Source organism: Nyctibius grandis, chromosome 1 (assembly GCF_013368605.1).
Source record: "Nyctibius grandis isolate bNycGra1 chromosome 1, bNycGra1.pri, whole genome shotgun sequence".
Taxonomy (NCBI): Eukaryota; Metazoa; Chordata; class Aves; order Nyctibiiformes; family Nyctibiidae; genus Nyctibius; species Nyctibius grandis.
The window spans coordinates 96,905,752-96,933,711 of NC_090658.1; the positions used below are offsets into that span (position 1 = coordinate 96,905,752).

At 38.6% G+C, this 27,960-nt stretch overlaps 1 protein-coding gene across 1 annotated transcript; it reads left to right on the plus strand.

Annotated features, from left to right (window-relative positions):
* SLC17A5 (solute carrier family 17 member 5) lies at positions 1–24,762 on the plus strand. The gene is made up of 11 exons (XM_068404372.1): positions 1–146; positions 3,642–3,838; positions 5,298–5,531; positions 5,984–6,071; positions 8,757–8,843; positions 10,058–10,176; positions 11,041–11,199; positions 13,658–13,790; positions 15,552–15,699; positions 21,377–21,467; positions 23,010–24,762. Exons 1-11 carry the CDS (start codon positions 86–88, stop codon positions 23,145–23,147), a joined length of 1,455 nt encoding a protein of 484 aa, XP_068260473.1. The 5' UTR covers positions 1–85; the 3' UTR covers positions 23,148–24,762.
* Positions 24,763–27,960: the final 3,198 nt, after the last annotated feature.

A 27,960-nucleotide genomic window follows, 5' to 3' on the forward strand; every position in this document is an offset into this window, starting at 1 on the left:
GCTGCGGCGCGGGGAGCCGCGCTCCCGTCCTCTCAGCGGTGGCGGCCTGGCCCTGCGCGCGCTGCGTGGTCCGGGTGGCAGCGAGATGGAGACCGAGGAGGGAGAGGACCGCACCCCGCTGCTGAAGGAGCCCCAGCCCGGCACGGGTGAGAGGAGCGGGAGGTGACACCGGAGGCAGCTGCCCCGGCGGGCCGTGCCGAATTGGGCTCCCGCCTCGCTGCGGACCTGCCGGCCTGGGGCTGCGGAGCTTGGCGGCGCCGTGGCGGGGCGGGCCGGGTGGCGGTGCCTCCCCGGCGGTGCCGCGCCCCGTCTGTCGCGGCGTCGCGTTGCCATGGAGCCGCGGGGCCGTGGAGCTGCCGGGCCGTGGAGCCGCGGGGCCCGGGCCGAGCGCAGCCCCCTGTCACAGTAACGGCCGCCCCGGGTCTCGCGGCGGCGCCCGTCTCCGCGGCCTCGGGGGCTTCCCCTCCCGCCCCGCGCCCTCAGACGCGTTTGGTGTTGAGGACGCGGCGGTGTGGGATAGCGTGAGGTTAAACGCGGCCCTGCGTCCTGACGGGGGTCTGGGCTTTGGCCTCGGCACTGGTGGCGGGGAACAGGCATGCAGCCCCGTTGCTTAATTCACGTGTAAACACCTGCCCTTGGCTTGGTGTCTTTTCAGTGAAGTCAAGTTCCAGCTTAAATGCCGGCCTAACCATTAATGAGTGCTGGAGTCATCCGAGATTATGGAAGAATTTCATCTTAAGACAGAATTTGAGTAAGACTAATTGCTTCTTATGGAAGTAGGGAGAGGAAGGAATGTGGAAGAAGGCACGAAGATAATTATAGGAGAGGAGGATCATTATGGGGTCAGGGCTTAACAACAGAGCTAATGTGTTTAGGGGGCTGTCTGTGCTGTTTTGTTTCCCCAAATGTACGAACTGTAAAGAGTGAAGTAAGATTTTAAATTTCTTCAGTATGCCATGCAAAAATACTCTAACCTACCTGGGAAATGTATAGCTGCAGAAAGAGGGGCTGCTAACAAAATGACTTAAAAGTGCCGGAAAGAGAGCAATTTGAGTTCAAGTTGGTTATTAAAGCAATACATTTGTAAGTTTGCACAATGCATCATGCTCTAGTTGAGGTGGTTCGCCTCACCCACAAGGAAAAATACAGCCGAAAGGCAACTTCCTTTAACTGCCGTGCAACTTGCAGCACAGATCTATTTTTTTAACTGCAATTTAACAGTCTTGTTCACTTATAGCTACGGTGTTATAATGCCCCTGAAATCAGAATTAACTATAGATGTAGGACCCAAGACTACCAATCAAGGTAAGACTTTGAACATCATGGTGAGCTGCCTTAAACTACAGGGGGGTGAATGTTTGCGTCTCTTTGTTTACAGCAATCTCCTGAAGAGGTGGGTGACTGAAACGCATCTGGAACCTTCTCGATTCTTCTGTTCTGTTAACCTGATCTAATATTCTCAGATATTGCAGATGCACTTAGTGGAAAGACAGGGAAGCCATAATTTAGCAGCCATTTGTTCAGACTTGCAGATCTACATGTTTATTAGATTTTTATGATAAACTATTTACAGTCGAAAAAAATCTGACATTAGTGATCTTAAGTGCTTGCACATTTGTTTTGTGGAGCTTGCTCTCCAGACAAGGTGTATACCAGTAAGAGGTTTCCAGAGGAAGAGTAATGGATGTTCCAGTTAATCTGCATTTCCAAGGAAGGGTTACATCATCAGTGTGATATTCAACCTTCTGTTTTTATTGTCTAACCCCAGCAAATACAGGCAGTGGAAAGGTTTAATAGCTTTACTTGTAATTATTGTTATAAATTGTATGACTATACAATTTCTACTTAAGGCAAATCGCTTTTTAAACAACAATAAAGCACAACAAAGCTGCTTGACTAGTTTTTGTGCAGTAAGCACTTCCTGCTCTTGGTGCCTGTTGTTTTTAAAAGGAAGCAATAAAATCTTGGCTGCTCTCTTTCGTGTCATTTAAAAATCAGATATGTCTTTTTGAAATGCTGCTGAGGCACGACTTGCAATTACTGCAGGTCTGGAAGGCAGGCGTTTTGCCTGTTTGTACAGTAACCTCACGTATTACTCGTTTACTAAATGAACATAGCAAATACATCTGTGTCATTTTAACAACTTGTGCAGCCATAATGAACTTCACATAAAGTTGGTCAGGGTTAAGAAACTTCAAATATGAGAAAGTTCTACTGCTTTCATGAAAAATCCCGTCTTCCAGAAAGGCTTTGTTGGTGCCCCCACTGAAAAAGAGAAAATCGCATAGGCTCATTCCTGGTTTCAAGGAAGCTACTGGGAAAGGGAAGGTCTTTAGATAGCTTGTCCACAGGGCATGCTTTTTGCTTCTTACTGCAGATCAGAGAATCCAGTCAAGAGACATACTGCAGCAGCAGATGAAGCTCCAGTCAGCCATGTTGTTCATAGATATGTTTGTTCTATTCATCATTTGAATTCTGAATAGTCAGAGAAAGATGACATCACTGTAGACTGATGTAATATCTGCAGGTGCTGATCCCCAACCCTCTCAGAGTTTCAGGCATCCAGGTTATAAAATTTTCTGTTAGCACCGTAGTTTCTTCACAAGGGGGGAAACTCCACCCTCTAACTATTTGTACATTCAGCGGATCCTTCAAGTAGTTTCTCAACAATTTGACATTTCTGCTCAGTAGGTTCAGGCATTCCCAGTTCATAAGCAGTGTCTGCAGAGCTGTAAACTGTATTTTGTATAGGTACAAAATTTATTGCCACTGGTGATGTGCTGGCCAAGTTACAGCTCAACTCTGATCTGAATCTCCTGGTACTGATGAATGATCTCTGCCAAATGCTGCTGTGTAATACTGTAGAAGGGAATCAATACCTGTGTTACAGGGCAAAGTCTGATATCTGGGTTTAAACATCTGACAGAGTTGACTTAATGCCACAGGACAGATTTTGTGCTGAATCTAAGACTCATTTTCCTTTGTCAACTTCATTATTGTATGGTGACTGCAGAAGAGGGGTGTACTGGGCAACTGCGGAACTGTTGCTGTTTCACAGTGCCACCACGGTGTTTGCCGTTCCCCTTTCTGCCAGTTTTCTCCATTTGGCATCTGTCAGCAAATGCATATTCCTGTATAAGCAAACTTCTAGAAGGAAAACTTGTCCTTGAAAACAGCCTGGAATCTCGATAACTGTTCTTTAACACTACTTTAAGAGTCTCTTTTTCTTGAACCGTTTTCACATATCTGACAGGCTTCCTGCTAATCTTGGGTTTTTTTTAGTGTGAACTTGTACTTTGAATAAATATTACTATTTTGGAGGACTCTTGAAACCGTTTCTAAATCCATTTCCGCAGGCCACGCACCACACTTCCACTGCAGCCCCTACACTTGTGCAGGTAGCTACCAGAATTACATTTGTTTTACACATCAGTAGAAAAGTGGACTTTCCCCCCCCCTCCATCCTCAGCCACTACCCCTGTTGAATACACCCCTTAAGACTAGAACAATTAGCTTGTTTTCTTGCCTATTTTTTTCTTTACCCATAAATTGCTGAGATTATTAGTAAAAATTGCTTATCAGTTGTTCTTATTTTGTTAGGTTCTGTTAAAACAAAAATTTTTCATTTACTCTCATTTCAGTCCCTGCATGCTGCTCAGCTCGCTACAATCTAGCACTACTGGCCTTTTTTGGGTTCTTCCTCCTGTACGCGTTACGTGTGAACCTAAGCGTTGCTCTGGTGGATATGGTAGAACCTAACACAAGCTTAGCAAAGAATACGACTTCCAATGTGTGTCCAGAGCATTCCTCCACCATAAATGTTCCTCGCAACACAACGGTGAGGTCTCAAACGTATTTTCCTGTAATGTGGCATGTAAAAGTCTTTTTAATTGAAGTCTGTGGTTGATGACTCATGCTTAGGTGGCAAGAGAACACACTGCTCTTTCCTGGATGGCCTTTTCAGTAGTTCTTTTAAAGCTGTTCTGAAAAATAATAGCCTTAAATGACTAGCTAATTTAGAAGTGCTGTGCTCAAGGTCAGATTTTTTTACGTACATCCTTCCTGTGCTGTTCGTTACAAATTGGCTACTCTGACCTTGTAGATCTGTTATGACTCACTGTTTTATATGCCAGTGATCAACTGTTACATCTGCGTCAGAGCTCATATCACTGTCCATATTTGCTTGCTCTTCATACAGTCTCAATGGCATGAAATTTCATGACAAATTAACATGTAATATTTTTCTCCTCACTTCTTTTATCTCTTTTCCAGATTGTGATTCTTGCCTTTATATCCTTTTTCTCTGACTTCCCTTCCAGTAATCCTTAAAATCACATTTCTTAACTGAACAGAACTGTAGGATATGAAAACATGCTTTTTAAAACAAAACAAAACAAAACAAAACAAACCACAGCTTTGTGAATTTGGACTTCCATAGATCTCACCTTATAACTGAGGTTTATTACCAAGCACTCTTGCTGTCTTCCTGCCTTCGTTTTGTTTGCTTGTTTAGAGGTCATTTATTATTTATCACGAGCAAATTATAACTGCGAACTTTATGGGAAGCAGATTCTGTCTCATCACTTCTGTGAACTGTATGCTGCTTATGTAGATGCTTATAAATTGAGCTTTTGGAAGTGATCCCAAACTTCAAAATCACTCTTCGGCAATGATTTCTTGCTGACTTCCTTTATAGCTTCAGGCTCTTTATCTCGATCATCTTTGCTTTTATTACTTTGTCCACTTAACTCATCTTCCCTCTCCTGTGCTTATCCCATTCTTCCACCCACCCTTGTGAGTCCTGTCCTTGGCTGCTCTCTTTCTTTACATTAAATTTAAGCATCTGCATCTCTTTGTTTGCTTTTTTATCCATAAATTTTCTGCAGGAAAAGCCATTTTCTAGAACATAACAGAGTGTCCACAGTGTGATACAGAAGTGGTATTCACACTCATGCAGACTATGTCATCTGTACCTGTGTCACCTAACCCAAGTTACTTAGAACTCAAAAAGGGACCACTGCCCGAGCGCTTACATTTCATGTTGTGATGATTTTCATACTTGGGCTAGATATGTCTGGACAGACTGTAAACTACCTGAATTAGCTTTCAACACAACTTTGATTGCAGTATAGATGTGTGTAGAGAACAGAGACCCTAGTGAGGAGGCCATGAAGGAGTTGTAATTTAAGTGTAAAGGACTAAATGATGGGTCAAAGTTATATAAAATATGGTCAGAGAAACTGCTATTTTGAACTTACTGCATTTTGTGTTGTTTTTTTTTTTTTTTTTCTTTTTAGGGGGAAAAGTATTCTTGGGATGCTGATACTCAGGGATGGATCCTTGGTTCTTTTTTCTATGGCTATATCATTACTCAGATTCCAGGAGGATATCTTGCAAGCAAAATGGGAGGGAAGCTGTTACTGGGGTTTGGCATCTTTGGTACCTCGTTATTCACCTTGCTTACTCCCTTAGCTGCAAATTTGGGAGTTGGCTACCTCATAGCTGTCAGAGCCTTGGAAGGACTGGGAGAGGTAATCCTTTTTCTCTATGTAACTTGAAAATGTATCTGAACAATTTATTAATAAATTTCGTTTTGAGTAGCTTAGTTTTAATTTTTTTAAGTAATTAAAAAGTTTGCCCTGTATTTTAGCCGAAGCTTTTAGAATAAGAAAAAGGTTTTATCTGTAAGGACACTTGAGACAAAACTAGAATTATCCCTTCTCATTTGTCAGAAACCAGGAGCTCAGAACAGTATTGTTTGTATTCTTGCAGCTTTTCCAGTATATACAGAATCAAAAGGGGGAGAAATTAATTCTGCCTACTTACTCTCATGCCTTGCACACTTTTTTAAAGGGGTTTCCTGCTAAACAAGAAACTAACAGATTGTACTGCTACTTTTGAATGAAATATGCTTTGAAACATGCAAAGTTGAAGGGAGTTCTAAAACTGTTGCATTTCAACAGAATGAAATGTTGTTTTCTAGGGTGTTACCTTCCCAGCTATGCATTCAATGTGGTCTTCTTGGGCTCCTCCACTGGAACGCAGCAAGCTTCTTAGTATTTCATATGCAGGTGAGAAATTCCCACGCTGATAACAGGATTATACATTTTTACGGCAGTAACAGGGAGGATTGACTTAAACCAAAGGGATTTATGTTATAAATTTTAATCAGTATTTAATCTGGAAAGCGTAGCATTGAATTAAATCTTGCTTTGCATTCATTATCTTAATTTTTTCATGTCTCTTATAACCCTGAGAGAAGGTATTGATCTGCAACTAAGTATAAAGTTCAGACTAACTTTGGTATAAAGTGGTGCAAAGGGTTACTGTGAAGCTGATTAATAGAAGATGCTGTAAATAAAGGAGACTTAGTATTAGGAACAAAAAATCTGGGACAGAATCACAGGATAGGGGGGTGTGGTTTGTTTTTTTGGGTTTTGTTTAAAGTTTTTTTGGAGGAACTAAAGGAAGACAATGTCCAAGGTCCCATCTATTGCTGCAAGAGCCCCTTGTCAAAGTCCAATACTGCCTGATGAGATTCTTTTAGATGTTCTACGTGTGACAGGTGTAGTGTTTGATATCAGATTTACTTATCTGAAGATATTTGATGTTACACAGGATTTTTGATTTAGCAGAGTGATACAAAATATCCTGAAAGCACAGTACAAATGTAAGTTAACACTTAGCAAAATATAGCAATTGCAATACACATTTGCATTACTGGTCTCTAATATGCTCACCATCATGATGCTAGGAATCCCCAGTTGCCGCGAAGGAATACATGGGTTGAAGGCAGCTCAAGTCTGTTGTTCTCTTAGAAATTCTGTTGTTAGTTGTTTAGTTTTTATAGTTTGTGTTGGGCTGAGCCAGATATTCACTCCCCTCATACCAGTCTGGCTAGCTCAGGGAGACAGTCACACTTTTAATGGACATTTACACCACCAGCTGATCCACTCAACTGACATAGCTCTTTATCTAAAGACCACCCTGTGGTCCCCTTTGTGTTGAGGTAAAGTCAGCTTTCTTTGCAACAGCTGTGGTCAGTCACACCCTGTGTTATTCCCTGAGCTTCGTGGATGCATCTCCGCTGAGCCTTCGTCTGTTTTAGGGATTTATTAGTTAGTCACATTGCTTGATGCAGTATTTGTGGGGCAGGTGAAAAACATAGCTTTCTAAATTTACTAGCCAAAATTGATGATAGTTCTTTGAGGATGACAAATTTTGCATTCACTTAATGAAGTAATGGTTTAACTCACTCATGTTAGTATTAATTCTGTTACAGCTTTCTCATTCAGCCTGGGCTTTATCAAGAAGACAGGGCTATACCATGTAAACTGCAGCTACAGTTTGTCAAGCAGCTAAGCCAGTCTAGTGGCTCAATTGTGCCAACACCAAGTGTCTCATTCCTTCCTTTGTGCTATTTCAGGCACTCATCAGGTCCTTCCGTGAGCCACTTTAACCCACCTAATGCAGCAGAAAGCTTTTTATCTTCTTTTATATCTGTTTTCTGCCATATTAGTGAATTAAATCTGCTTTAAAAGAAGTCTTCACGTGAGAGCCAGCGCACAAGTTAAGCAGAGAGCACAGAGCTGGGATTGACATCTGCGTTTAACAGCTGGGAGCTTTTAAACTGTCCTTTTGTATTTTGTAAAACTATGCTAGCGTACTAGTGAGAAGAGGCTGTGGCCTTGAACTGCAAATTGTTAGCAGTCATGGATGGATAAGGCATCTTGTGTAAACGTAGCAGCATGTTTCCTTTTCCCCACATTTTCATAGTTGGCCGTCGTGTGGTCTGTGGTTTATTTAATCATGATCATGTTGATTTTCTAAGAGAACATATGATTGAGGTTATATGTAGGTGTTATTTTGATTTATATTTTGCATGAAGTAGGTGGTCTTGTTGTTGTGGTTGAAGCTTTCTGCCTCAAATTAAAGTTCCTGTTTCCATGAAGATGGAATCTAGGCAGCCAGCGTATCAACAGAATATTTTCTGAGTTGAAATTAGGTTTGCAGAAGTGATCATATAACTAACATTGGGAGACAAGGTCTACTATTTAGCACCAGCAGAGTTCCTAAGTATGTAAATATTATGGGTTGGGTCTCTGGTTTGGATTTGGGACGGGGGGGTGGAACCTGCCATCCTTTGCAAAATGTATATTGAATTATAAACTCAGGAATGGTTCTTTCCTGCTTTTGGCTTGTATCTGAATTGGAATCTGCTCAGCTTTCCCTTCTTCCTTGCCTGATCCTACACCCTGTCACATTCAGGGACCATGAGATCTGAACCTGCTCATTATATGGATGCCTTCTGGCTCTTGTTTCCAGCATTCCTGTTTCTGTGGAGCTAGTAGGAGTTATAAGAAATGCGAATTGATTGTATCAAGTCAGAATATTACCCCCCCCGCCAAGTCCTTAATTGTACTGTGGTCAGCTCTCTCTTGTGTTGCAGCAACGCTGGTTGATTAATTCGCATTGTTTTGGATGTACTAGAGCCATCACTTTATTGGAGATGAATGTGCCAAGAATACCTGTTTTCTGTTGCTTTTTTTGCTTGTAATTTTGGATGCTTAAGGTTTTGTGACTCCGTTTACTTGGAGCTGCCAGAGCAGCTTACAGTGTCTGTGTTTCTTTAAGGTGAAATGGCAGCCCTCTAGTGGTGGTGACAGATCTTTTCTGCATGATTTATTTCAGAAAAATAAAATAGTTTAAGGGGTCTAATTATTGTTTTTCCACTTTGTTTTGCTTTCTTCTGGTAGGTGCACAGCTGGGAACTGTTGTCTCTCTGCCACTATCTGGTTTAATTTGCTACTATATGAACTGGGTTTACGTGTTTTACATATTTGGTAAGTGTTTTTTTTTAATTATTAAAAGTACTATCAATGTTCTTTTTGAAAAGCATGATATATTATAAAACTTATTCTAAGTTTTAAAAACACGTTTGACGTGTAGGGTTGCTATTTTATTCCTCCTGGGAAATTAGAGTTATTTAAAGCTAAGTAGATTCCTGTGTGTGGCTATGTAAGCCTCGCTTCCAATGAACAAAACTGTCTCTGAGTTGGACAAAAGCTGGTACAAGTCAAATGCTCTTAACTCTCCCGCCACTTGGAAACAACAGGCTGAAATTTCTTATTTGAAGTGTGAAATCGAGTTAATAACTTTAATCCCAGGAACAAACTTCTACTCTGAATGAAAGAGCACGTGAAAACTTACGGATGCTTTAAATGAGAACTGTGTGGAAAATCTCTCTAGCAGTCACAGGAACCCTGAAGGAATGCCCAGAATGCAAGGCATAGCATATTTACTGTGAATTGTGTTCTAGAAGAAGCTCAAACACAGAAAATATTTTCTAACAGCAAGTCATAGATCTAACTGATGCTTTTTATAGGTCTATTTACATGTCTGAGCCATTTCGTATTCTGCATGGGGTAGGGAGAATCAGAATAAAAGACAAGGGTTACACTTTCCTCAACAAAACCACCTCCAATCTTTGTATAAATAAAAGGGTTCAAAACAAAGAATTGGAGAAAATGAAACAAGTTACAGTGTTATAGTTATATAAAAGTATGGTTGATTTGGACTGACTATTGAAAAGTTACCTTTTTCAAATGACAGTTCTGGGGTTTGCCTTAAAACAGAAAAGGAAGATTGGTACATCAGTTAAGCTGTATATAGTGATAATGTGCACAAAGTATTTTTTGTGATTAAACTTAACGTCAATTTTTATTTCCTCTGTGTGAGCCATATTCTTTGTGGCTGTTCCATGTGACTGATAAAAATACAATATGTATGTGTATGCAACTTTCTTGCTGTATGAGGCACTTCCAAGAGGAAGAAAAAAAAAAACACAAAAAGCCACTTTCCTGCATAGTCCTCTTTATTACCTCTAAATGTGCATTGTTAAGCCACTTTGGGGAACTACTGTTTGTAAGTAGATAGAAAAATAATGTTCATAAAATTATATTGGAGTATTTGGAAAAAAACTTTAAATCATCTGAGAGTGTTATTCACTTGATATAATTGCTTATGTTTTTATTTCTATCTCTTTTCCCAACAATAGGTGCACTTGGCGTATTATGGTTCTTCTTCTGGATGTGGTTGGTTAGTGATACACCAGAAACTCACAGGAGCATTTCACATGCTGAAAGAGAATATATACTCTCTTCTCTAAAAGATCAGGTACAGCACTTTGGTATAGTCATACTTACTTAAGTAAGAACATAAACCACAAATATTGACATGAGCTTCATGCTCTGTTGATGTCTAGAATAACATCCTTAATCTGAGATAGAGGCAGAATTTGTCAAACAAAAAATTAAAAATACAGTGCGGTTGTAGAAGTGAGCAACATCAGTAATCAGACAAAGCATTTATAATAATGCCTTTTGTCACAGATGACATTGCAGTGCTTTTTAAATAAAAAGCTCAAGTCTGTCACTTCTTTAAACTAGATCCAGACCTGTATAATGTCTTTAAACTTTGCAGTACAACGTTTTACAACTTTTTTTCAATGTCTCTTCTAGAGTAAGAGATTACTGTTTGCAGAGAAAACATTTTGAAAATGCTCATGAGCCAGTTCCTAAAGTGTGCATAAGAGTTTATTCCTGTGACTGGAGATATGTATTTACAACCTGTGAAGCTGGCTGAGACACCAAAGTTAGTATCTAGGATTGAGTAGGAAAGATTCAGCTAAAAAAATACGTGAGGGGTGACTTTAAATATTTAATCATTTATAGTAAAAGCAGGAGGCAACAAATCTCAACAAAGGAAGGCATACTTTTTGAAATTCTTATTACAAAACATAATAGTATTTGGTTTACTTTGCAATAGTAAACAGGGCAGTAACATACATTAGTATACCTTCAGTGAGAACTGAACACAATAATTTGTTCATTGCTGATGACTTGCATCTATCGGCTGAGACTCATTTTGTGCCCTTCAGAATGGGTAATCAGCATAGATTTGGGTAGGATCAAAACACTGTATTTAGTAAATGTTCATGTTGGTATCCTGATGACTCTTTCTCTTCCTCCTACTTGCTAGCTTTCTACACAGAAATCTGTTCCCTGGAGACCTATACTGGAGTCCCTTCCACTCTGGGCTATCGTTGTGGCACACTTTTCTTATAATTGGACTTTCTATACACTTCTTACGCTCTTGCCCACATACATGAAGGAGATCCTGCGGTTTGATGCACAGGAGGTGAGATAAATAAAAATATAGTCACTTTCTTCCGAATTAAAGAAATGAAATAACAGACATCTTCCTTGCTGTTTAGAATAGAGGAACCTGTTTAAGAACCTTGGAATGTAAATGTATCACTGGGAAATGGTAAAATAAATCCCCACAATTAAGCAGATGCATCAAAAATGTTGCCTGCCTTGTAATTTCCACTTTTTTCAGGATTTATATGACATTTAGCTTAATGCTAGCTTTTGAGTTCATTTTTCTGGTTGAAGACGCATATTACCAATTTTTAACTGCTCTGATTTAAAACAATAGCTATAAAAATATTTTTCTCTGTTATATGGTTTGTATGATTGCTTCAGATTTTATAGCTTGTTTTATGGCTTCTGAAATACTATCTACTACTTCTTTGCTCACTCATAAAGGAGAACACTTCCAGTTAAAAAAGAAAAATAAAACTAAGGAAATCATTGGACAAGTGGCTTTTTTGAAAGTATTTTAAGGGGGGGGAGGGGAGAGATTCAGTCTGATTGGATCCCTTTCCGAATTATCGCTTTCTTTCCTCAATGAGCAGCAGAGGTAAAATACCTTTTTTTAGTAAGGTAAATAGGATGATATAAAACCATGGACTCAAGGTCCAGAAATAGTGCTTTTTGAGGAAATTTTTAAATATGAAATTATCTATCATGGAAAAATGATGGGAGTGGGGAGGTGGGACATTCTTATTTATAGCAATTACTTGACTATACTGGTCTTTCTTTAATGAGAAAGTTTAGTTGATAGCATAGTTTACTTGGAGAAGCCAGTACAGCTCAAGTAAAAAGGTGCTCAGAAATTTCAAGAAGTTTAGCATAGTCTGTTCCTGGTTTAACACGTGAGATTTGTTTAGAGCAAACTGAAGATGCACACCATGCAAGAAAGAGGTGATGCCAGCAACCTTGGGAGGAAAAGATGGGGAATTTCAGCATTAGAAGAGAAGGTTGCAGTAGGGCAAGCTGCAAAATGGCTGGAAAAAACCTAGCTGAAGTTGCTGGTTGGGTTCCTTATTATGCCTCTTGAGGGTATACCTGCATAAACATCTATGAAAGTAATTTGCTACCTTTTTACATGTGTTCTGTAAAACACTGTTGCGTTAAATGCTAACAGATTCTGCTGTGAAGTGGTTTCCTATGTCTCTGGGTTATGTTTCTTCTTTTTGCAGTGACTTAGAGTACTGACTGTTGTGAACATTAAGAAAATGCTTGCATAGTAGTGTTGGACTAACTTTCTTGCCATACATATAGATGGAAATTGCATTACTGTTTAAAATATTATACAGTTGCTACTGTACAGTCCACCAGTTTTCATCCTATAATAAAGGGATTGGTTAAAATTAATGCTGTGTCTTTGAACAGGGCTTCAAAAGAAGTTGTTTTTTTATTACTGAGACTGTCTTCTATTTTTCAAAATTTTACTTACTGCTTTTGAAAGCTGAGCATTGAAACACAATAGGCAGCATGTTTGAGCACTGGTAGAGTGGATTTCAGGTGGGGATGTGTTCCTGGTCTCAGTTCAAATTAAATTTCCTAGGGAAGCTTTTGCTGCTTCTTTGACAAATGCACATTTTATAATAGTGTATAAACATTAGAGTATTTCTATCCAGTAGCTATCCAAATACCTCTTTTTAATCACAGATTAGGTCAAATTATAGCTCTGTTATCAGTAATTATCCATAACTGTATGGAAAGGCTGTAAACTTATGCAGCTTAGTAGTACCTTTTGTTTCCCCTCATCAGAAAAACATGCAGAATCAGGCAGAAGTCTCTAAACAGCTCTTGTTTAACGTAATGGGAGTTAACAGGTGACTTTAGTGTAAGTAATGTCAGGTCCTGAATAATACCTTTGCTTTGGGATCAAAGGATGCCCAGCCTGGATCTGATGAAAAGTCCTAGTTCTGTATTTTGTCTCTGATTACAGCCAACATCAGGTGTTTCATCAGATAGATATGGGATAATGTAATGTTGAAATGTTATAGTAGTACAAAACCCTGAGATTCCATATAGCTTTCAAAACTTTTAATAATATTTACAGCTTCCACTTACGTTAGTAACTCACTCGATAGCCTGTCATACTTGAAATTGTTGTTTCTGGAAACTTGCATGATCAGGTAAATGTCCACCAGATACCCTCATGTATAGTTTTCTTTTTCCTGAACCCAGTTGCTGATTTAAACCTTTGAGTTTTTCATCTGGCTGCATTGGTAGTTATGGATTAATCATGCAATAGAGATTTTACATATTGGGAACTTTAAAATGCTTTGCTTTTTCTAGCCATAGGTTTCTCTCTTACGGTAATGCCAACAATAGTTATGTGGATGGATGGTTTTGACACTTCTGGTTCAGTCTCTGTTAATGCTCCAGCCCAATTGATTTTTCAGCATACTGAATTGTCATTTCAGTGTTTTAACTGTCTTTTTTTTTAATCTCCTTAACAGAATGGGTTTTTATCTGCCCTACCTTATTTTGGCTGCTGGTTATGTATAATTCTGTCTGGGCAAATTGCTGATTATTTACGGGAAAAACAGAACTTGTCCACTGTTCGTGTTCGCAAATGTTTTACCCTAATAGGTAAGTGCAAGTATAATCTCTGTTTGGAACTTATCATAGTATCAATTTGGGAAAAAGGAAGGGTTTGGGAGAGTAGTGTGCATTCTGCTGTAAGATCAGGCAGGATTGTGCATGGCTTGAGAGGAGCAGCTTTATTTGTACATTAATTTGTCAAGAGTAAATCCTGTCTTTTTCCATAAAAAAAGTAGGCCTATTGGATAAGAGAATGATAGATAGGAGATTGCTAAAAGCTTTGTTTAGGTCAAGATACATCTTCTCCCGGGCAACTAGCGATAGGACAAGAGGACACAGCCTTAAGCTTCGCCAGGGGAGGTTCAGGTTGGACATTAGGAAGAATTTCTTTTCAGAAAGGGTTATTAGACATTGGAATGGGCTGCCCAGGGAGGTGGTGGAGTCACCATCTCTGGATGTGTTTAAGAAAAGACTGGACATGGCACTTAGTGCCATGATCTAGTTGACAGGGTGGTGTCAGGGCAACGGTTGGACTCGATGATCCCTGAGGTTTCTTCCAACCTGGTTGATTCTGTGATTCTTACAAGTAAACATTAAGTACATGGTCAGGTAGAATCACCACTAGAGTGGTGATAATTGCTTGACAGAATGATATCTTGTGAATGGCTTTCTCAAACTGAGACGGGATATTGTTCTGCATGAGCCTATTCCCGGCCCGGTGTTGTTCAGTGTTTTGTTTATTTGAGACTTAAGTAACTGAATAGAAATAAAAAAAAAAAAAAAAAAGATTAGACACAGGATCCACACAAGTTGCAGCCTGCTTGATATATGCCCATCCTTGCTGCCTTCTCAATTCTGCTGATTCAATTGCTTTCTTTAAAGCAGCTCTTACAATAAACTCTCAAGCATTTTTTTTATTTTAAGCCTATACCATTTTGATGATCCAGTTTACTGCAGGGCCTCACCACCCCAGTGTGTACAGCTGAGGGGGGAACATCCTGTTGTGTTAGGAAAAGCAGGACTGTTAGGTTGACTTCATCAACAAAAGCACGTACTTGGATCTGTTTGCAGAGATCATGATGGGGTCATATAAGTGGGCTCTGGTACCGGGAAACAGGTACCAAAGTTGACCACAGACAGGAAGCGGCATGCACTAGCTCATGGTGGCTGCTAAGCTGTTTCCAGTACCTGATGTAGCATCTCTAAAGCTAACCTGGGTTCTATAATTGTACAGCAGGCTCCAGTATAGATACACCAGACATTCAGATCTTGTAAACGTGAAATAAAACTTGTTCTAGAAGGTGACTGCAGGAGAAATATGCATATATATATATATGTATGTGTATTTGTATGAACCCCTCTAGCTCTACTTTATTATGATCTGCAGAAGTCAGTGTTTGTTCCTGAAACCTGGAGTTAAATGGGGATAATTTCTTTGCAGTGCGCTGTTCACCTACCACTGTCAGTGTGGCTTCTATTATTTTTATAAGAATAAATAGAATTAATATGTGAAGTCACTTTCAGTATTTGTTGATTTTTTTTTTTGTTAATTCTTTATCTAGTTGAAGTGTGTTCTTTGCAGCTAGAGCGGGATTTTTCTGCCCTGGCTACCTCTTCCTGAGGCAGCAACAGGTTTGCAAACCGTCGACGCGCTGTTCCTTACAGGCCCAGTGTAATGCATGTAGTGCAGTGCTGGATTCTGTACGCTAGGTGGTGGTGGAAGTTGTATAGAAAATGTATACACAGCTTAGAGCCTCTTAATGTCTCTCATGTTAAAAGTCCATTGATTCGAAGATTTCTGTCTTAAAGGAATGATTGGACCTGCAGTGTTCTTAGTAGCAGCTGGATTCATAGGCTGCAACTATGCACTGGCTGTTGCATTCGTGACCATATCAACAACACTAGGAGGATTTTGTACATCCGGCTACAGCATCAACCATCTGGACATAGCACCTTCGTAAGTATTGCTGAAGCTATTGTTAGTGCACATGATACATTTATAACCACTTTCTTTTTGTATAGCTGGAGTACCTGGGAGATTTAGCTATGGACCATGTGCTGTACAGACATGGTATGTAAACACACAGGGACTCAGGTTTACAGTTTTAAGCACTGTATTTGCAAAAAGTGCAAGTTTGGCAGAGGATGTGATATGAACAAGTTTGGAATAATTCCATTTTTGATCCTGCAGTAGTAAATTATATAGAATTCCTGTAACTATATTTACTGGATTTTTGTCCTATTTGATTCATGATCTTAATAGGACAGTGTTTTTGGAACAGCACAATAAAATTGTTTCACTCTTTTAGACATTTCCATCAGAGCTATCAACCTTTAGCATGAACATTACCATATTTAAGCACTGTGATACAGACAAATTATTTGTATTTCAAAAACATTCTATACACTTGTATCAAAATCTTGTTATGAGTAGGTGACCTGTTATCAGTAGGTGACAAATCAGATATGTACAATTACTCTTAAATGACTAACTTCTAAGAATGGAAAGTTAGCCTTCAGGCTGCAATTTCTCCGAGGTGTTATAAATTCAGAATATGTCAGATCCATCAGTTTCCCAAAGAGCATGGATGTATGTGTATTCTTTTGAAAGTCCACATAAGCATTCTTTGCACTGGTAAAAGTCAAGTACTTTGTCATTCATTTTCCTGTTTGCACTAGCACTTAGATGTGAGCAAGGTCAAATGACGTTATGACCAAAGAAGAGAGTGTTTCTGTACTAATATGTAAAATGAAAAGAGTTTAAATATAAGTGAAGAGGGGAAAAAAACATTTTGTAGAAATGTTACCTAGAAAAAAATTCTTAAGATCTGGACAACTTATATGGGAGACCTTGGGTCCGAATTGAAGATGGTATCCAGGCTTTTGCAGTTGGAAGGGTGGTGGTCAGGTCCACAGTGATGGACAAGTTTTGACTTAACAGATGGATATGAAATAGTGACAGATGAGATTAGGTAGCAAACAAGAGGGAAGGTGTCAGTGGCCAGCTTGTACTATGAATTGAACATGAAAGTAAGAAGAATAGCTTCTGTGATGCACTTTGTTTTAAATCAAGTAGAATTACGCATTTAGAAGATGTAGTTAAAGCGGTGCATCTAGGGTATTATGGGGCCATTATACAACTTCTGTTTCAAGCTTAGCTTTGCAGAACTACAACAGTTAGTTTCCTAAAAATGTAGAACATTGGCTAGGAGTTGGAGTTATTTATTTTATGTCTCTGTGATTAAAAATACAAAACATAAGCATTAATGTGAAAAGACATTACTACTGTAAGTTACTTAATGGCAGAATTTGGATGTCTGTGCAGTTTTGATTTGCCTCCTTTTCTTTGTGCATCACAAATTAGTCTTTGTATCATTGTTGTAATACTCCCCTGCACAGGACCTTTTCTTCACTCAGTGCACAGGATGGATCCTGCTCTAGGAATGACTGAGTGTTGTATAGAAAGGGAGACTGGCATTCATTCCTAAACCCTGTACCTCATACCTGTAGTAGTTGGAGAGCACATAATCTCTGAGGCAGAGCACTACAGGAGAAAAGAAGGGTCATGTAGCTGAACATTACTTTTGGGAATTCAGTGTTTTCAGTGCTCTGTCACAGAGTTTGCATGTGGTAAGTCAGTTGGATAAGACTCCAGTGCGATCATCTGTGAGGACCACGTTCATACCCTCTGGCTTTAGGAATCTGGACTCTGAAGAGTTCTTTGGTTATCAAGAGTGATGGGAACTTCTTGAGGCTGGTTCAGACTACCATAATATGTCTGCAGCACCTGGAGTCCAAACTTAAACATCTCAGCTGAGAAGCTAATGTTGGATCCAGTGAGATTAATTGACGCCTAGCTGATTTATTGCTTGTTTTCGTATGCCTCTTCAAACTATTAAGTTCTGGTTTGCAAAAATGGTATTACTCAGAGTGTGGACAGAAGTCAGTGAAGCTGTGCTTTGAATATATGAACAATGCTGTTAAATACTCTTAAAATGAAATCGTGAGGATCTCAAATCAAGTATCCTGTAGGCACACACATTCTTGGCCTATGTTTTCATTTCCTGTATATAGGACAGGCTTCACATTGTCATCTCCATCTCTCAAGGGTGTTGTGGAAATAAATTAGTGTTGTGAAAAGTTCTACTGGAAAGTGTTTGGGATGATTAAAATTCTACTTGCAACAGCTGAATAGTATGCAGAAAGTAAGACTTGGGTCCATGCATTGCGCAAGTGAAGTGAAACAAAATATTAAATGGTGCTAATTAAGTGAGTACAATTCATCCTGTCCACTGAGTGCAACACAGCTGTTACAGGGAAAAGGAAATTGTACAACTGCAATGTGTGCCTCTGTGAGGCATATGCGCAAGGAACTTCTGTATGCAGGTGACAGCTGAGGTTTCCAGAACTAGGATGTTGTGTGTGTTTTCTAATTTGAGATGTGCTTCACTTTGCATTTCTAATGTGTTTATTTCAAGGGTGAATTTGTATATGACAGTATACAGAGTATTTTAGGTGTTAAAAAGCCACAAGAAAAAAATAATGTGGCGTGATGCTGATACAAGTCAGCAGGCATAATTAGATTCACCACATGAACTCCTGCTGTTCCCTCTGACCAAATCCCACTCTATTCTTTCTACCCTCGACAAAGTCCGACTTTTATTCCCTTTGCATTTAAACCATAGAAGTTCCTCTAGCCCTTCTTTCCTCTCGGAGAGGCTGAAGGGAGCATACTGATTACAAGTGTGGGAGAGGCAGGTGCCTTGCTGACAGTTCAGGAACTTTGGCCCGGCGTTGCCTCTGGAGACGAATGGCTGCATATGCAGGAAAGCTTTCCTGGATGGGAACATGGTCAGGGTGGATGCTGTTTTATTGAAATCAGTGATTCTTTATTCAGCACGTGCATGCTTTAATTCAGGCTAAATCTGTCCAAATGGAGACAGAGAAGGAAAAGGGCATGTCCTTGTAACAAAGGTCATAGAAAAAAAAATGTCTTCAAATACAGAAATGCAAAACCATCTAAGACAAGAGGAAAAAGGAGCCTTTTTTTTCCCCTACTTAACTTTTTGCAGCTGTCTGGACTTTGATGGATGAAATGGCCAAGGCAGACATTCACAACTTCAAGGAAATGCTTGACATAATTGTAGAAATCTGAAAACAGGGCCTGCATAAAATTGTGAAGGAAACTTCTGTTAAGAGTATACGCAGAGCTCGATATATTTTTTTTTAATTTACTGAAAGATATTAGAATAACCAGAAGTGATTCAGAGCAGTTTCAAAATGCACTTAAATGCCCATTTTCATTGGTTAAAAGCATGCTAAGTAGAATAGCAAAGGGTCCCTTGTTGCTATTAAAACTTGCATTATACCAAAGAAACAATGATTATATTCAATGGAAACAGTGAATGAAAGTACTGACACTGAAGGAAAAACAGTATTTGCTATGTGTTTTTGCTTTCTAACATGTATTTATTGTGCCATCAGTGTATTGAATTGGGGGGAGTCAGGGACAGGAGGGAGGCAAAATTGTTCTTGTGGGGAAAATATATTCTATTCTAGCTCTTTTGATCTACATCAATTTGTTGCCATGATTACAATTTTTAGTATTGCTGTTACCATGAGCCCTCGTAATATTCCCGTGGCTCTATTATACACTAAACACTTCACAAATCTGTTTTTTTACTCTTGATTTTACTACTTAGCTTCTCTACAAGTCGATTTGTATTTGGTTATCCCCACTATGCCATAAGAACCTGACCAACAGTTTACTATTAGTCTTTCTCTACAGACATGTCACTTTTGCTTTCCCATTTTATATGGGAGCCTCCGCTGTGCTGAGGGAGTGGCATGGCAGTTATCTGCATCAAAACAGCGAACATTATCACGAATGCGACCTATGTCAGAAACACTGGGCATAACCAGAGGCGTTTACCCAGGAACTGATTGCCAAAGATCTTTGGTGACCAAGGAAACTATTTAACTATGTTTAGTGTTGAAAGTGTGCATTAGCAGTATTGTAGTGCTTAAACATGTTGAACACAAAATGCATTTGGTTCTACTTAAAGGCTTTAAAGGGAGTTTTGCTATATGTGCTTATCTGCCTAGGGGAAACTTTTACACTTTTACCTTCAGCTTCATGAAGGCTTATTAGTTCTTAAACATTTTCTGAGATAAGAAGACTACATGCTACATTTATAAGAAATAAGTGTCGTTTTAATTAAGGCATTGGAGCTCAGTCTAAAGTACATTGCCATGCTTTAAACTGATATGTAGTGTTGACTTTCAAGAAAAAATCAACTAGTAAGCTAGGTAATTGATTCTCTTTCTCAGGAAAAAATACATGTTTCTCTAATGTCATTGGACTGGATACACGTTTCACAACCATTTGTAACAACGCTGTATGGTTGAATTCTCCTGTTTTGGTAAATAAAACATCAAAGCTATGCATCTCTCTTTAGAGATGAAATTATATTTGTGTTATGTTAAGATCAGGAGAACATAATTTCACTCTGCTAAACAGCCTAAGGTGATCACTGGGAGATAACTCCTTTCTCCTGTGGTAAACTGCAACTATTAGTATTTTGTATGATTCTTCAGCCAGCAAATCCACCTTGAAAATCTGAACCACAGGGACCTGTGCTCTGGTGGTTGGAAGGTCAAGCTCTGCTGTGGGATGTCTAGCTCTTATTTCTTTTCAGTCTCTCTTACAAGTCTGCGCTTGTGGTACAGTTTTAAACGTGATCTCTCGGTATTGCAACACTCCTATGGGAGAGATCTTTAATTGCCTAGAGATGAGGTGCTGAGACTCAGATATTAAGCAAGTTATCAGCTTTTCCCAGCAAGTTTTTTGGCTGCTGGTGCATATGCATGCACATATGTGTGATAGAGCAACACGTTCATGGAACAAGAAGCTTCAGAATGGAGCTGCAGGAATGGCAACCAGCAGAACTGGTTAAGTCAGACCCATTTCCTATTGGCCTTGACCCACAGAAGGCTGAAGGGAAGAACTGCCGCAGCGTTCCGAACTCAGGTCTTTGGAACATACACTCTGTCGTGTAAGTGGGGATATCCATCCGTACTGGTGATGTTGCCTTCTTGGCAGACACTTTTTAGCAATTATACCTGAACCAACTCTTACTGTTGCGAGACAGCACTCTGTCATACTCCTTGTTGTCTTTCCACCTTGAGGCATGCAGTGTTTCTTTTCTAACTTCTCCAATGGATCCATTCCAGACAGCTTGGTTGTGGCTTAGGAAAGGGGATGTGGGTCTGGATTATGGATCCTGAGCAAAACCATGAGTAACTTAAGTTAAATTCCATAACTAGCTTCTGGAAAATAGGGATGTATGGAATCATATAATCATTAAGATTTGAAAGGACCTTTAAGATCATCGACTCCAACCATTAACCTAACACTGCCAAGTCCACTGCTAAACCATGTCCCCAAAAATGTGTGTACCAAGTTGTCAGTGAGTTGTTACTAGAATAAAAGTAAGCCATTCCCACTGGAATATTTGTGTTTTAATTTGTCTGTGTGATCAAGATGAGGCCTATGTGATCAGGTTAGGCAAAATTGTTTCCATGACTGATAAGCAGGGTGAGTTTATAAGCAGCATTAATAATTTCTCTTGCAGGTATGCTGGAATTCTCCTTGGGATCACAAATTCTTTTGCTACTATCCCAGGAATGGTGGGGCCAGTTATTGCCAAGAACCTCACTCATAATGTAAGGCTGCTTACTATTTTTTCAGTTGTTATATTTTTATCTCCATTGAATGGAAATTCTGTCTTCTCAAGTCTGCAGTCATTAAGTGAAATCTGGGTTATACATGTAAGTCATACTGTTCTGTTGCTGTGAATGACTTAATTCCTAGCCTTCATTCTTCTGATTCTGATCGGGGGAAAAAGTAAAATCGAAGACCTGTGTAGAACTTCGAAATTTTAGTGACTCACCCCTTATATTCTCTAGGAATAAAATGAATATGTTTTTATCACAGTAAAACTCTGTTAAAATGCCAACTAGAAGAGATAATTGTGGTATTATTTTAGCAAATTAAGACAAGTTCTTACTTGTTTTTTTTTAAATTATTCTCTCACGTGAGGTGTTGAGTTGTAAGGTCAGCATTTGTCAGATGAGTGAGAAACTAGATTCAAATGTGTGGTTTTTATAATGCATCCCTTTGTATGTACGTTACAGGATTAGGACATTTAAGCTGTGTTAGTTTCACAAGACACCTAACTTGAACAATGTTACTTCCAAGATGGTTTAGTCAAAGGGTGATTTGGAGTAGAAAAAGGGAGCGAGGAGTTGTTTGATTTTTTTTTTTTTTTTTTTTTAAATCAACTATACTAATTATTCTGAAATCTTTTAAGAAAGGAGGATGGGAGGAGTAAGTTTATTGATACAGTTGAATTTTTGGAGTTGGTGATCATTTCAATGATTTCCTTAAAAATAATATGAAAATATTCATTAATACATGAATCCAAACAAATGAGTTCTTCCAAACATCTTAACAAATGGGATTTTTTGGGGTTTGGTTTAAGTGTTTTCCCCATACTAATGCACTGTTCTGGTATTATTCTGTTTTTGTAGTAAGATCACTTACAGGTTTGTTGCAGTAGTCATCTGGAACTGAAAAAAAAAAAAAAACAAAAAGCCTTAAGACATCTACAGATATTACTTTATTTAAAAAGAAAAAGAAGGAAAAAAACCAAACAAACCACAGTTCTTTGCTACCCATGTCTTAAGGCCTTAAATACCAGTTTAGAGGATTCCTCTTGAAATCTGAGCAAAGATAGCTACCTTGTTTAGTCTAAGAAGCTTATGATTCTAGAATTTCCACATAATAGTCATTAAGAATAGCATACTGCATAGTGCAGAGCACTTCAGTTCTTGGATCACCTGTCTTGAAAGTAAAGTAGTGTTTCCTCTTACAGTAATATTCTCTGTGAGTTTGTGTAGCCTTTGTGCAAATGTGAATTTTGATATGAAGGTTCTGCATCTCAGACAATAAACTGATCCAGGTAGTCTAATGCAATTCTGATTGGAGTATCTGCATAAGCTGTATTATTAAGCTGAAATTGACTGTACTGATGATTTGATCTTTTATGTTTATAATGCTTTTATATTGCTATGAAATCATGCTGAATAGCATTTACATTTAAATAGGCAAGGCACGTAGCGTTGGTTTTAAAATTACTTTTCCTTGTGTGGAGCTGCAAATTGACTGCATCTTCTTTTTTTTTTTTTCTTTCCTCCGTTTGACAGAATACTGTGGGAGAATGGCAGACTGTTTTCTATATTGCTGCTTCTATTAATGTATTTGGAGCAATTTTCTTTGCATTATTTGCAAGTGGAGAAGTTCAGGACTGGGCAGTCAGTGGATATCACTTGCATAGAAACTGAAGGAGATGTTGCAATACCAAAGCTGTGCTGAATCCCGATGTGCTAGAATTATGTGACCGGAAAAGTGCCTTCCCTACTGATGCCTAGGAGTCTTCAGAGCTTTTCAGTTGAACTATTTTATCTGTATATCTTTTGTCCTGAAATTGATTTGACAGCATATGTGTGCTATTTCCTAACAAGAAACTTCTTGGATTAAATATAATAGTTTCATGCTAGAACTTGCTATCAATTATATGATCAGAGACAACATTTTAAATTGGTGTGCTAGGCTCCAATTGTTTCCAGTTTTTAATTAATATTTTCTGAATTAATGTGTAGGCAGATGTTTGTTGATTCTGAAATGAGAGGAAAAAGCAAAGTGATTATGTAGCACTGTAAGGAGGAATGGCATGCAAAGAATTGTACCCAAAAAAGTATTTTGATTTTCATGATGAGGCTGGTAGGCTTTTTGCTGTTTAAAAGTCTAGAAGAGCTCTAGTTTTCTACAATCTTTTATAATGCTTTTATTTTGCCAGTGTTTTAATTGATGTCTAAGAAATGCACACTTGATTTTATTCTATTTTATGCACAAGTTTTCAATATATAAACATCCCCTGTTTCATGAACACAGCTTCACAACTGATACAGAGCAATGAGGAAGTAAAATGTACCGTTGTGACTGACAGAATAAGCCATGTGTTACTGTTCTCTGTGGTGCAGGTTTTTTAAATAGGCCTTATTTTTATTCATATGTGCAAAGAAGCAGCAGTGCAACTCTGCGGTTTAAATCTAAGCAGTGTGCAAGAGTGAACTAGAAACAGAATATCTACATGCTTACCTTACAATAACATTTTTTGTCGCTTTAAATCAATGCAGTGGAATTCTTTCCTCTAGCATGTAGATATATTTGTCAGCTTGTCAGTGTAAATGCAATAAAATAAGGCCAATGTAGGGAATAATGAAGAAAATCAGTTCTCTAGCAGTTTTGTTTGGTAGTCAGACAAAAGTAGAGTAAAAAAGAACTACTGCAATAACCTGATGCTGTTAGTCTCCTATCAGCATAGAATTTGACAGTCACAGAATCACAGAATGTTAGGGATTGGAAGGGACCTCGAAAGATCATCTAGTCCAATCCCCCTGCCTGGGCAGGATTGCCTAGACCATATCACACAGGAACACGTCCAGGCGGGTTTTGAATGTCTCCAGAGAAGGAGACTCAAGAGCATCCTTTGTACAACATGCGATTAAATGCCACACAGTAGGATTAAATGAAGTCTATGAAAACAGTGGCCTTGTTAAGAACAAATGGCTGAATAATTTTGTAGTCACAAAGCAAAGGAAAATTCCAGTGCCAAAGATCCCTGGATTGGAGCAATTAGGTAAAAAAGAAAAATCACTGTGCTCTGGGTTTTTCGTTTGCCACCAATCCAAAAGAAAAGCCCAGTACTAAAGCTGCTCCAGTGGAGCCTACCTTCCTTCATTTCTAGGAAATGGCATCTGCCTCTTCTTTTTAGTTTTATGAGCCATTTTGTTTTGACCTTCCTTGAAGTGTCATGTTCTCTGATGGTGGAACTGTGTTTAAACCTGTTTGTGTCTGCAGCATTTCCACAATAAACAGTGTGAAGTTCAGATTAAATTAGTAGTTGTTCAGTGGGAGTATCTGAAAGCTATATTGTGTCTTCAGTGTTAACACAATAAATGGAATCAATATTTACATGTGCATCTGTTGTTGAAAATGACCATCTCCCTGAAGTTAGAACACCACCCAAAGTGTGCTGAACAAGACTGGTGACTGGATTAAGGGATGGTTAATATTTTCCTGGAAAATTACCTGCTTCAGAAGTTTCTTGTCTAGCTTTACAGGTGAGTACAATCTTCCACCTGACACTGTATTAAAAGGAATAATTTCACTTTGTGTTTACAGAAATTTGTACTCTTCCAGTAGCCTTGGTTAAAAAGGAGGGGAAAAAAAGTTAAAAAAAGTTTCTGGATATAGATTGAATTAATTTATGCCTTTGCTTTTCTAGAGATCGTGAGCAGGGCAACATATGGACAGGGTTGCGGTTTTGCCTGTTCTGAAGTTGAAAACTTCAGCTTCTCATGCTTTTAGTCTTTTTTCCTTGAAAACAGTTCAGTTGAATATCAAAATTTAAAAAGTAGATACTTAAGGGAGTAGGTGTAGTATATGTGAATGTAGACATTCTCTGTATCACTGAAATGAGCCTGAACTGGATTCAGTTAAAACTGAATCAATTTTAGGCATATCAGCAACTGAGCAGCCTAGAAATTTTTGACCAGCATACTAGATTTTGTTTTCTCCTCATCTAATGCACCATTAATACTCATTTTGTATACTGGGTAACTTTTAAGTGAGCTTGGAAAGTGGAACTGAAAAAAATTGCTATAAATCATTATATTATTTCCAGACAACAGGCTACAATTAACTTGGTAATACATAACTATTTTCAAATTGATTTTAAAATAATTGAAAGACAGGATGGGATTTTTGCCCTCGATCCAGCAAGGCTCTTAACACTTAAACAACAAAACACACCCTCCCCAACATTTAACAGTTTTACCTTTCTGCATCATGCTCACAAAAAGGAAAATCTGTAGGAAAAGGCTGCCAAAATATTTTCTGCTAATCATGATACTGTTTCTATTGCATTGCCATGTTCCTGTTTGCATAGCTCTGTCAGTTTCATCTGTTCAAAACATTTCTTATGTTCTATATTTTCAGAAGTAACAAGCGTTTTGAGTACCTCCTGTCTCAGTTCACCTGTGTGACACAGGATCTTGACAAAAATTGGGCAGGTTTTTGTGGCGACTGTGTTTTCCTGAAAACAACAATTGTGATTACTCTTTTTTGCTGCATTACCTTAACAGGTATACCACGGTAGGAAGTTATGCTTTCTGATCCATCAAGAACTCTCTAATTAGGATGTCCACCTGGAATGAGGGAAGTCAGTTCAAAACCAGGTTTCACCCATTTCAGAGCAGGAGTTGAATCACTGCTCTGGGAGTGTGTCTTCGTGTTGCCAGGTATTTTTAAGTGCATTCTCCTCAATGTCTGCTTCTGACACAGTTCTGCTTAAATATTTTTTTGAACATTTAGTGCAAAGTTCTACTAACATTAGTAACAGAGATGGAGTAACTCTTAGCAGAATATCCTACAGCTTGTGACCTGAGAGCTGAACCATGGTCTTTTACAGCCTGGAAAAGTGCCTTCATCACCCTTTTCAAAAGAGGAAAGGCTACAAAGTAATGGGTGTGTTTTTCAATTCACTGTTTCTTTGTCCCAAAGGTACCATCTGTCAGTCATGCACCTTAAAGAAGTCTGGAGTATTTGACACCCCAAAAATATGAGTTAACTTATTTAGGCTTTTTTTAATGCTAAACTACCAAAGGTTTATATAACTCTTCATAATATGTAGCCACTCATGCATGGTTCTTAGCTATCTACATGTTCCTCTGTAACTGGTAATAACTATATTTGCTGTGTGAAAAGGGTCATCTTAGTTAATTTCCCAGAAGTTGAATTGCTTCTGTGATGTGTCTCTTTTCTGGCTTCTCTGCTCAAGCTTTGCTTATTTACTTATTTGCCAATTTCTCCTCCTTTCTGGGAATGTTTGATTCCATTATAAATTAATTAACCTTTGAGTTTAACAGGTCTTCCAATATTTTTAGCATTTGCCAGGAAGGAAAGCTGTGGGTGAGGAAGCCTACAAGTTACAAAGGTAAGTGAAACAAAGTTTGTAGGGAAAGGTAGTGTCTTCTATTGCGTAATTTATAGCTTCTGGGAAAGAGAGACATGCTTTTAAACTTCAGGCTGCTTCTTTTACATTATGAGCTCAACCATCACAACTAAAACACTGCTATTGTGTTTTGAAAGCTGTTCCTGTGAGTAGCATCTCCCATTTCTCCTGTGTACCTGTCTCAAAAAACCCAATGTCTGCTCTTAAATAACATGATTTAAGAGCAATCAAATCAAACAAAATAAATCAAAATTATTCTCACTCAAACAGTTGTAGGCTGGCCAAATCCTCTTCTGAGACCTGTCAGTAAAGATGCTGTCTATTAGTACAAGGGCACTGGCCTGAGTTGTTATACTGAAGAAGATACGTCTGACTTGAAGCTAAGGAAAGGATATGATTTGACATTAATGATTTGGTATTACTGTGCCCACTGGGAGGAAATCACCACACTAGCAGTAGTGTATTCACCAACTTTGAAGTAGATAATCCTGAAGATACGAAGAGGATCTCATGGGGATAAGTACTTAAAAAGAATTTGGTTAGCCCTGTGTTGATCTCTTTTCTATAAAGAAATATAATGAGCCTTTTTTTTAAAAGCATTTGTTTAATCCAACAAATCAGACCATGCTAGAGTCAAATTAAAGCTTTGCTGATTTGCCTAATTCATGCTTCACTCATACAACTGTTATTATTTCTAAAATTCTTTATCTAATGGACTATATGTTTATAATTCTGAAAAATATCTTAAGAAAGGGTTAATTTATGTACACTTTATGTGATGGTGTATATAGTCTGTTGCATAAGTAACTCTTGCCATCTTTAATGCAAAAGTAAAACAATGAGTTCCATTTTTTTGAATCTCTTGCCCTCCACCCAGCAGAGTTGCATGTAGCCCCAGTAACTGTTTCAGGTCAGGGTGTTAGTTATTAACATTTTGTAAGATTCAGGTAGCCAGAAAAGGAACTGCAAGAAGACACAAGCAGTTATTTAAATCCCAGTTGTGTAGCAAATTGCAGGGGGGACAAACAAAGGCATACCAGAGGATAAAAAAACTGCTACCTTGAGTGAGAAACTGGACA

Excerpts from the sequence above, each read along its gene's own strand:
- SLC17A5 (XM_068404372.1), top strand. The coding sequence starts at position 86 with ATGGAGACCGAGGAGGGAGAGGACCGCACCCCGCTGCTGAAGGAGCCC. Across the intron at positions 3,839-5,297 it reads ATGTTCCTCGCAACACAACG|GGGGAAAAGTATTCTTGGGA; the intron begins GTGAGGTCTCAA and ends TTTTCTTTTTAG. Across the intron at positions 8,844-10,057 it reads TTACGTGTTTTACATATTTG|GTGCACTTGGCGTATTATGG; the intron begins GTAAGTGTTTTT and ends TCCCAACAATAG.